Source organism: Triticum urartu, chromosome 1, assembly GCF_003073215.2.
Source record: "Triticum urartu cultivar G1812 chromosome 1, Tu2.1, whole genome shotgun sequence".
NCBI lineage: Eukaryota > Viridiplantae > Streptophyta > Magnoliopsida > Poales > Poaceae > Triticum > Triticum urartu.
The window spans coordinates 133,642,018-133,653,147 of NC_053022.1; the positions used below are offsets into that span (position 1 = coordinate 133,642,018).

General features: G+C 44.5%; 1 protein-coding gene across 3 annotated transcripts; it reads left to right on the top strand.

Moving 5' to 3' along the window:
* Window positions 1-258: 258 nt before the first annotated feature.
* Window positions 259-10,838, top strand: LOC125551712 (ent-copalyl diphosphate synthase 1, chloroplastic-like). 3 transcript variants are annotated; one of them, XM_048715011.1, is made up of 14 exons: window positions 259-578; window positions 1,313-1,399; window positions 5,713-6,114; window positions 6,187-6,370; window positions 6,479-6,693; window positions 6,789-6,909; window positions 7,028-7,140; window positions 7,268-7,494; window positions 8,341-8,456; window positions 8,582-8,680; window positions 8,958-9,200; window positions 9,669-9,795; window positions 9,890-10,135; window positions 10,491-10,838. In XM_048715011.1, the coding sequence occupies exons 1-14, from the start codon at window positions 497-499 to the stop codon at window positions 10,713-10,715; spliced, it is 2,487 nt and encodes an 828-aa protein (XP_048570968.1). In that variant the 5' UTR covers window positions 259-496; the 3' UTR covers window positions 10,716-10,838. The 3 variants fall into 3 exon arrangements, with proteins under 3 accessions (XP_048570968.1, XP_048570974.1, XP_048570978.1); XM_048715017.1 differs by having other exon boundaries at window positions 5,722-6,114; XM_048715021.1 differs by lacking the exons at window positions 9,669-9,795; window positions 10,491-10,838 and having other exon boundaries at window positions 9,890-10,122.
* The last annotated feature ends 292 nt before the right edge of the window (window positions 10,839-11,130 follow it).

Sequence of the window (11,130 nt, forward strand, 5' to 3'; positions counted from 1 at the left end):
GAAGTCTCTGGACTGATTATAGAGGAGCATCATCGCGTGTGGAAGAGAATGTCGCCCTTGCGCCACCCGTTCACAAGGGAGACGGTTTAAGGTTTTTGTCCACTACCAGGAGCTTTCCTCGCCCCGAATCATTCCCTTCTCCCACAAGCCCTCTGTCTCCCTCCTCCTCCTTCCTCGCTAACCATCTCCAACCCTGCCTAGCCCAGCCCAGCCCATTCTCTCGCTACCCCTTGCATATATATGCACCCACCAACACATAGCTAGGCATCCCTCCAAATAAACCTCGTGTTTTTCCTGCCTTTTGCCCATTAACAGCCCCTGTTAATCACTTGCCCAAACCAGCGCGCTCCGATCCTTATCCCCTCGCTCGATCGCCGTCACCATCAGCTCATCGTCGTCCTTAGCTCCTCGTCGGGGCTGGATCGACGGTTATAAATAGAGCGACCCGCAGGCGGTGGAATTGAGGCACGTGCATGCATATTGCAGCCCGGCCAGCATGCAGCTCCGCCTCTCCTCGCCGGCGGGGGCGCCCTTCCGCCACGGTGAACCCCGGCTGCTGCCGCGTGCTCTCGCCAAAGGTGATGGATGTCCCTTCCTGCCATGCTTCTCGCTTGCCGCCGGCGCTGGTTTCTTCTCTGTTTCTTCAAACGGAACGCTGGTTTAATTTCTTCTGCTATACGATGTTTTCTTTGTGTGCGTGTACAGCCATTAAAATTTGGAAATCGGAAAATCCTTCGCTGGCTTACTACTGATCACTCCTCACCGTCATATACATGATCCATCAAGATTTTTTTATTCTAGCTTCGTCCCCGCCATTAATTCTACGGGTGCAGCGTATATACGCATGTACAGACGGGTCAGAACCACTGCATGCTCAACGTACGGATTAATTTTCGCCCAATTCTGCTAGTACTCTTTTCTACGGATTCGCCAGTCTCTTCTTCTCCGGTAAGATCGACCTCGCAATTTTTTCGTGCGCGCCAGCACATGCAGCTCCGATCCACCTCTCACCTTCTGTGGCACGAGTTCTTGTCTGTCACTCGCCGGCAGATTTTGATGGCTTCTGCAGTGCAGTTCGCTGCCTGCAGCTGACAGCCCTTTCTCCCTGTTCACGTACGTGCTTGAAACGAAGCTGGCAAACGAGTTCTTCGTGATTATTATCTTCAATTTTTTCTTTTTCGCGAGGTTACGTGTGTATATCTACACATTTTTGTAGCCTGTGCCTTTTCTTTCCGTTTTCTTTTGGGATGATGTATACTTGTGTTGAGAAAAGATTGGATTGGGTCTGATCACTTTGGCTTTGAACAATCAGGTCCATGCCGTTTGCGCGGCAAAGGAGATGCCGGCGGCACGCGCGTCGCTCGACGGACCAGCAGCGTATCCAGTACTCCTACCAAAGGTACGTATCATTGCCCTGACTTGGGCTGGGGCCCGGTAATCTTGTGTCTTATCTCTCGCTTTGCTTTATGCCCGCCGCTCTTCTCCATCGCTCCATGCATCCATCGCTTTTACCCTTACTACTACTGTCCTTTTTTGCTTAGCGTTACCATCTAGGAGTATCTATATACAGCTAGGAGCTAACACCGCAAGCGTCTTATACGTTACTATACTTGGGCAGCACAAGCGTCGTAGCATATGCCAATTACTTACTACTCCCGTTTTCGTGTCTTGTTTCCCTATCTGTCATATATCATACAAATATGCCAGCCTACGCACTCCACGAAATAGGCAGTTAATGATGTTTTCTTTTTCTTTTTTCTTTCTTCATCTCATTATGTTCCTTTTTATTGCCATACTCACACATTACCACACGTGCTCGTATTAGTTCATCCAAGGGCCTCCGGTGTCTGTCAACGAAAAGGGCCTCCCGTGAGTTCATACGTGCGTCTTATACCAGCCGTGGAGCAAAATGTTTTTTTTCCTAATCTAAGGCCTCTAAAAAGAACCAGCAAATATGCTTTTTTATGTGTGTGTGTGTGTCGGGGGGGGGGGGGAGGGGGGGGGGGTAAACACACTTTTTTTTTCTTTTCTAACCTCTCTCAAGTACTTAACAGACACTCAAGTTACTGGATGAGACACAAACAAATGCTCCGTCAGGATTCAAAAGATACCGACAAAGTACAAAGAGAACACGAGAAAAAGCCCTACTAGAGAGTGGGGGGGGGGGGGGGGGGGGGGGGTCGGTGAGAGAAGAACAAATTGTCCGTTAAGTCAATACGAGGAATTCTTTTTTTACAAAACTACACATAGTGTCATTTATCGCCAAGATTCGAAAGACACCGACAAACTACAGGAAAACACGAGAAAAGTGCCAACTAGAGGGGGGGGGGGTGAGACAAGAACAAGTTATCTTTTAAGTGAATCTAAGGGTCTCCTTTTTTACAAGACGACTTGTAGTGACATTTATCTCCAAGATTTGAAAGATACCGACAAAAGTACAAAGGAAACGCGAGAAAAAAAATACCTACTAGAAGGTGGGGGGGGGGGAGCAGTGAGACCGTAACAAATTATCCGTTAAGTGAATCTAAGGATTTCTTTTTACAAAACAACATATCGTGTCATTTATGACCAAGATTTGAAATATACAGACAAAGTATACAAAGAAAACACGACAAATATACCTACTAGAGGGGGTGGGTCGGCGAGACAAGAACAAATTATCTGTTAAGTGAATCCAAGGATTTCTTTTTACGAAACGAAATATAGTGTCACTTATCACCAAGATTCGAAAGATATAGACAAACTATACAAAGAAAACACAAGAAATATACCTACTAGAGGGAGGGGGTCGGCGAGACAAGAACAAATTATCCATTAAGTGAATCTAAAATTTAGTTTTTGACAAAACGACATATAGTGTCATTTATCGCAAGATTTGAAAGATACCGACAAATTACAAAGAAAACATGAGAAAAATACATAGTAGAAAGGGAAAGCGGGGTCAGCGAGACAAGAACAATTATCTCGTCAAGTGAATCTAAGAATTTTCTTTTTAACAAAATGGCATATCGTGTCAATTATCGCCAATGGGAGTTCAAAATATATTGACAAAGTACAAAGAAAACACGAGAAAATTATGTAGTAGTGTCGGGGGTGAGACAAGAATAAATTAACCGTCAAGCGAATCTTACTATTTCTATTTTTAGCAAAATGACATATTGTGCCAATTATCGGCAAGAGGAGTTTGGAAGATAGCGACAAATACCAAGAGGGCAGGGACAAGAACAAATGTTCTGTCAACGACTCTAGTTTTTTTTACACAAACAATGCAACATGCCATTTTCACCAAGAGGAGATGGAAAGATACCAACAGACTAGACAGAAACACAAAAGAATATATACAAGTGAGAAGGAAAGGGGGGAGGGGGTGGCAGCCACCTAAGCTTAGGTGCTCCCACGCGAGCTCGGCCATTTGATCTCAGCCAACGGTCACTTGAGGTGCTATAGAAAATTTGCAAAAAGAACCTCTAAGAGTCCCTTAATTATGCGTAAGCCCGAGTGCTCCATAGATAACCACCTGATCAAGATCCAACGGTGGAGCTCGCATGGGAGCACCTGAGCTTAAGTGCTCCCGGAGCACCAGATATTTAGCCGTGAGGGGGGTAGGGTTGAGAACTTTTAGCGCACAACACACTAATTAGTAGATGAGACAGCGTCAACGGCTACATGGTTTTCGGTCTCGTGAAGAAAAGGAATCGAAACCTGTATGAAAAATCCACAGTTGAACAAAGAATGTAGCACCCCCGCAAAAAAAAAGAACAAAAAATGTAGCTTTTCCCCTGCAAAAACAGAAAAACAAAGGATGTAGCTTTCTCATCAGATCCAAAAGCATGCAACTACAGGGGAAAAAAATGCTTCTGTAGTTTAAAGTCAATACGATGATAGAAAGATCCTCGACGTACTGTTATTCTTGTTACCGTCAATACTATATCTAGCTAGGTGAAGCTCACCCATTAATTCAATTAAGCTCACGCTATCTTAGTACAACGTAGGATCGATGCATGCTTTCCTGGCGCCGAACTTGGTCTCTAAGTAAGTACGGGCCCGGCGTTCTTTTGAGCCGAATATCCGGCCGGTCTACCAATTTGGTTACGGAATAATATGATCAGAGATTCGACTGAGACTGGCACGTGAAAGTTAGGAAGGATTAGATCGGATAGTAGAGGGTGTGCTTATGCAAAGTTCATATGCCCACAAAAAGAGACGTGATCAGGAAAGGTTTCGTTTGATTTCTTTGGATAAGGTGCCTTTAGCTAGCACACAACTCCATGCTCCCAGTGACAGAAATCAGTGAGGCTCTGTGGCAAAAACGATGGAATTCCCTGCCTTTCTTATCAGTTGAAAGTCGATATGAGCTTGCGGCCGCCCATGTTACTTCTGCCAACTTTGCGTGCAATTCCTTGTTGGTCACGTCAAACTGGGCCTGGAGCTGAAGCTTTGATACTCCTATTATTATAAGACAAAGTCATGCAGCGGGTGACATTTTGACCATTATTAAGCCAACTCTAACCGGTCCCTTGAAAAGTAAAGGAATATAAATATTAGTGGAGTGTATTTACTTCATTAAATTTTGACCGGACCTAGCTGATCCTCTGTATATAACGGAATAAACTTAAAATTTGGCTCATACATTTTGTCGAACAGTTGCTACGCACCTCCGCAGCCAGTGACAACCATGGTAACCACGCCGGCAGCAAGCAGCAGAGGCACGCAATTGGAAGGAGCAGCAGCAGCATAAGCATGCACCGGCGGCGGCGAGCAGCAGCAGCACGGCGGCGGAGCAGCGGCGAGCAGGAGCAGTAGTAACACGCAACGGTGGCGGAGCAGCGGCGAGCAACAGTAGTAGCAGCACGCACTGGCGCTGGCGGTGGAGCAGCGGCGAGCAGTAGCAGCACGCACCGACCATGAACAGTGGCAGCACGCACCGACGATGGAGCAGTGGCAAGCAGCAGTAGCAGCACGCACCGGCGGCGGAGCAGCGGCGAGCAGTAGTAGCACGCACCGGCGGCGAACAGTAGCAGCACGCACTGGCGACGGAGCAGCGGCGAGCAGTAGCAGCACGCAACGGGGAGAAGCAGCGGTGAGCAACACACATCGGCAACAAGCAGTATCAACACGCACCGGCGGCGGCGGCGAGCAGCAGCAGCAACAGCAACAGCACACACTGGCGGCGGCGACCAACACACGCAACAGCGACGCGCAATAGTAGCATTTAGTGATCGTACCAGTAGTAGTACGGGCAAGGGTCACCGACGAGGCCCGAGGTCACCAGCAAGGCCATACGAGCTTCACGTAAGTCACCGGCCGGCCACGAGAAGGCCTTCACGCGAAGAAAGCTTTTATTCGGCCACCAAAAGAAAGAGTAAATATAGAGAAACTTTCAAGAAGAGGAGTAAAATTTTACTCCCTTACGACTGATAAAGGATCAGCTAGGTACCGGTTAGAGGAGTAAAACCGTATTTTTACTTCTCTAATTGGTTATAAAGGATAGGTTAAAGATGTCCTTATACCTTAAGACAGTTCTTGGTGTGCACATATGGCTCTGTACAAATATTTGATTATCACTTTTGATATGTCCTAAGCTTATGTTCTAAGCTGGTTACTACTGATATATTCGTTTGACCGTCAACTAATTTAGAACGAAGGAAATACTAAAATACACAACCTTGTAATTGTAATCATTCTGGCATTCATTCGTTTGTTTCGACGTAGTACCTGCAGGGCTGCAAGCGAAACCTGCCGGAAATGACATCCAGATTCTAGAACGGCCCGAGGAAGAGGAAGCACGCGACCTGGACGGGCACCGTGTGATTCCTGGGACAGAGCTCGAGCAGCCGCTGATCGACCGGGTGAAGGCCATGCTCGGGTCGATGGGCGACGGCAAGATCAGCGTGTCGGCGTACGACACGGCCTGGGTGGCCCTGGTGCCGAGGCTCGACGGCGGAGACGGGGCCCAGTTCCCCGCCGCCCTCCGGTGGATCCTCGGGAACCAGCTGCCCGACGGCTCCTGGGGCGACGCGGCCCTCTTCTCCGCCTACGACCGGATCACCAACACCCTCGCGTGCGTCGTGGCTCTCACCAAATGGTCGCTCGGCCCCGAAAACTGCACGAGAGGTACGCATGCATGCACACTGAACCAGGCATGAGTTTGGTGAAACTGAACGTGCGTTTTGTTCACTCGATCAGGGCTGAGTTTTCTGGAGGACAACATGTGGAGGCTGGCCGAGGAAGACTCGGAGTCGATGCCCATCGGCTTCGAGATCGCCTTCCCTTCTCTCCTGGAGGCGGCCAGGAGCCTGGACGTGGTGTTCCCGTATGACCACCATGCTCTGCAGCGCATATATGCCAACAGAGAAGTGAAGCTCAAAAAGTACATATCCTCCTAGACAAGTGCAGCATCTTTGCCTTCAATTTCTTTCCATGTCGATGGAGAGGCTAACATTTCTGTAACTACATTGCTGATTACTTTGATCCGAAGGATTCCGATGGAGATGATGCACAGCATTCCGACGACGATCCTGCACTCCCTTGAAGGGATGCCCGGGGTGGACTGGCGCAAGATCCTCAGGCTCCAGTCCAGTGACGGGTCCTTCCTGTTTTCTCCGGCGGCTACAGCCTCTGCCCTCATGCAGACCGGTGACGCAAAATGCTTCGAGTATATAGACAGGATCGTGAAGAAGTTCGACGGAGGGGGTAAGAGATCAATTAATGAAACCCGTCCCATGCAGTACAACACTGACGTTGGACTGGAGTACATTATTCGTCTTGGCTGACCATGCATTTTTCAGTTCCCAATGTTTACCCGGTCGATCTCTTCGAGCACATCTGGGTCGTCGATCGGCTGGAGCGCCTTGGGATCTCGCGCTACTTCAAGCAAGAAATCAAACAGTGCTTGGACTATGTCCACAGGTTTGGTTCCTCCTTCATATATAGCTGTGTTTTGCTGAACATCGGTGTGCTGACCTTAAACTTCTTCTCGCTCCATGACCAAAGCTTCTTCTAACCTCTTTACTCATATATGCTGTAGGCACTGGACTGAGGAGGGGATATGCTGGGCGAGGAACTCTGCCGTGGTAGACGTGGACGACACAGCCATGGCGTTCCGGCTGCTGCGGCTGCACCGATACAACGTCTCCCCAAGTACGTACGACCCATGGTTCTCCCTCTTCTGAATCAAAATACTGGTGTTGTCATGTTGTGCATATCTCCCGAGTGTAAGTTTTTTACGTCGCGTGACAAACAAAACAAAACCGATGCCGATCCGCAGGCGTGTTCGAGAACTTTGAGAAGGATGGGGAGTTCTTCTGTTTCGTGGGGCAATCAACACAGGCGGTCACTGGGATGTACAACCTGAACAGGGCCTCTCAGGTAAGATTTCCCGGAGAGGACGTGCTGCAGCGTGCTGGCAGATTCTCCTATGAGTTCCTTAGACAAAGGGAGGCCCGGGGCACGATCCGGGACAAATGGATCATTTCAAAGGATCTACCAGGCGAGGTAATTAAACACCTCCATCCTTTTTCTTTTTGACCCGGTGACCGTATATTTTCATTTAAAAAAAAGTATGGACATGCAAGTGAAAAAAAGGAAACAAAGTGTCACTCAACCTATGCCCGTTTTATGAAACATATTGTACAAGTAGTTCAGAAACTGGATTTGTTTTTTTTTTGCAAGGAGAAACTAGATTTGGTTTGACTGTGTGCATCTTAACTATGCAGAGGCCAGGTGTAATATCTAAACCCTTAATAAAAAAAATAAGATAAAAGATCCATCCATTGAGGTGGGTCGGAGCTTGTCTAAAGATTTTATCATTCCTTACAGACCAGGTGCTACAGCAACTCATAATAATAATATCCGATGCTATCTCATTGTTAATGGCTTGAATCCTGAAGCATATTCATCAAAGCTTGAGACTCCATCCTACTAATCAATCGCTTTAGACAGAATGGGAAGTAACGTACTCCCTCCGTCCTTAAAAAAATGTACTTTCAACTTTATTGGAAAGTCAAAAAAAAATATGTTTGGCCGTATTTATACAATAACAGATCAACATTTGCGTCATCAAATTAGTAGCATTAGATTCGTGATAAGATATATTTTCGTTATATACCTATTTGGTTTCACAAGCATTGATATATTTTTGCACAAACTCGGTTAAACTTTGAGATAGTTTGACCCTCCAACAAAGTTAAAAGTATACTCTTTTAAGGACGGGGGGAGTAACTCTCAACAACTAGAGAGGGATTGCAGTTGATATTACAATATAAGTATTTTAGAAACCGAAACAAAATAACCATATATGGATATGTACAATAACGTAAATAACTCTGTATGTGATCATAGGTACAATATGCACTGGACTTTCCTTGGTATGCAAGCTTGCCGCGTGTAGAAGCAAGAGTCTACCTAGATCAATATGGCGGTGATGATGATGTCTGGATTGGGAAGACACTCTACAGGTAAAACAAAAATGGTTTACGACGGTGCACCAATCAATTTTAAACAATTTTAGTTTGTTCGTTGCACAACAAAGGCAATGTAGAACTGACTTACCAATATGTGATAAACTGAATGGCTTTCGCAGGATGCCACTTGTGAACAACAACACCTATCTCGAGCTGGCAAAGCGTGATTTCAATCGCTGCCAAATCCAACATCAGCTTGAGTGGCATGGCCTACAAAAGTATGCATCAATCTTACATAATACTCAGTATTTTGTTAATGGGTGTGTCTAGAGTACATCTAGATGTGCGCTAGTTATTGCACATCTAAGTGAGTGAATCAAGCATAAAGAGGAAAAAAAAAGAAAAAGGAATTATCCACACGAATCTCGACGTAAGATCAATGATATAGGACTTAGATGTGCAATACTTATGCCACATCTAGATGTGCTTTAGCAAGACTATTTATTAATTATATCACATTTTCCTGCATGAGAACTTATATTTCCATGCACGTAGGTGGTTTACAGAGAATGGCCTCGAGGCTTTTGGGGTGGCTCCAAGAGATGTATTGAGAGCTTATTTTCTAGCTGCCGCTTGCATTTTTGAACCAAGTCGTGCCACAGAGCGACTTGCATGGGCCAGAGCATCAGTGATGGCCAACATTATTTCTAAATATCTTCGTAGCGATTTGTCGGGTAATAAAATGGTGGAACGGTTTATGCATGGTGGCCTCTATGAAGGAAATAATGATATATCATGGTAAGTACATTAAACGAGCATCCCTATATACAGTCTAAATCATCACGTCATATGGTAAATATTTGCATGCTTAATTGGACCACTTTTGACTAATCCTAGTAATTTGGTATATGATTTCCACCAGTGAACAATTAAGATACATATGTGTAATACATTTTTATTTTGTACCCCCTCCGTCCCAAAATTCTTGTCTTAAATTTATCTAAATACGGATGTATCAAGTCAAGTTTTAGTATTAGATACATCCATATCTAGACAAATTTAAGACAAGAAGTTTGGGACGGAGGGGGTAAACTTAAGATCCCCATATTTGAATAATAATTCTTTTTTACTTGATAAAATGTCACACAATATCTTTAAGCACAACCATGTAGTAATTCGTCACTGTACTATTAGAAAAACATAGTCTTTCGTTATAGACTCTTTTCATTTTAAATATGCTTCGTATGACACAACTTGTGCATCTAGGCTTAAAGGAGATGCAAAAGTGGAAATTCTTGTGGGCGCACTTGAGAAACTTATTGATTTATTGGCACAAACAGCGCTACATGTTGGTGAAGAACCCATGCACAACAACAATTTGTTACGTTGTGTTGTAAGTTAAATGAGCAATTGCGCATGTCTGGGAGTTATTAAATGCAATGGTCTCTCTTAGATAAAAATTCTAATATATATCTTTGAACTTCTAGTGGGTCGAATGGATGATGCAAGAGATAAATAGAGATGATGGCACAAACAATATGAGCGTTATTGAAGCAGGGTCATGCATGGTTCATGACAAACAAACATCTTTGCTTCTAGTTAAAATTATCGAGATTTGTGCTGGACGAATTGGTGAAGCATCATCTATGGTAAATAGCAAGGACAATACTTGGTTTATTCAACTTGCATCCTCTATCTGTGACAGTCTTCACCACAGGATGTTACTTTCACAGGTAACTTTTATGCTTAATTTTCTTGACATTTTTGTGGTTAACCATGTGATACATTGGTGATTGTATTTTTCTTTTCATTTGTCGGTGCAACGTGTGTTTACTTTTGTTGCTATCTACTACGTACAATATTTGCATGTACACACAAACTACAAAAGGTACTTCCCATTGGAAAAAGAGCCACATATTTTTTCTATATAAGCTACAATTATGTATTAGATGGGCATGTAATATATTTATGATAGCTATTGTAAGTTGGTCCACATATTCCATACCGCATAGCTACAAGTTGCTTTTAATAACTATAATTTTTCAACTTCTACATTTTTAACCATTGTACTAATGATGCAATTTATAGGACACTGAGGAGAATAAGGCAGTAACAAGTCGCATGGACAAGAAAATTGAGGTGGACATGCAAGAACTTGCCCAAAATATTCTTCAGTCATATGATGATAGAGCAAGTAACAACACGAAGCAAACCTTCTGGAGTGTTGTGAAAAGTTGTTACTATGTTGCTAATTGCCCTTCCTACATATTTGATAGACATGTTTCAAAAGTTATTTTTGAACATGTCTTTTGAAAGAAAAAACTTACAATGATGGGGATGGAAGTGAAATTGTACATACAAAGAAATGTTGTAGGAATGCTGGTGGAATGGCGCGTAAGTGATAGTTCTCCTATTGGAAGTTGGTTGTTAGGTTGATATTTTTTCCAGAACCCGCAAAAGCTTTGCGTGTCTTTTATATTAAGATTGAAGAAGAGTTTTACATTTGCAGGAGGATATTACATGGCTGAAAGGCCTCGCAAGATATCACAAACATCTACTAGTACTCTACGTGAATTCCCCTAGGTAGATTTCTTATAAGATTTTGTCCACCACCACCTGCTGGCTTGATGCAATTTTGTCAAAGGTCCTACCACTGCGCTCAAGCCATAGTTTATGCATGCCCATAGCACGCCTCTTGGCAAGGGTGACCATGCCCATATGAAACAAC

Excerpts from the sequence above, each read along its gene's own strand:
- LOC125551712 (XM_048715011.1), top strand. The coding sequence starts at position 497 with ATGCAGCTCCGCCTCTCCTCGCCGGCGGGGGCGCCCTTCCGCCACGGT. Across the intron at positions 6,910-7,027 it reads TGCTTGGACTATGTCCACAG|GCACTGGACTGAGGAGGGGA; the intron begins GTTTGGTTCCTC and ends TATATGCTGTAG. Across the intron at positions 8,457-8,581 it reads ATTGGGAAGACACTCTACAG|GATGCCACTTGTGAACAACA; the intron begins GTAAAACAAAAA and ends TGGCTTTCGCAG.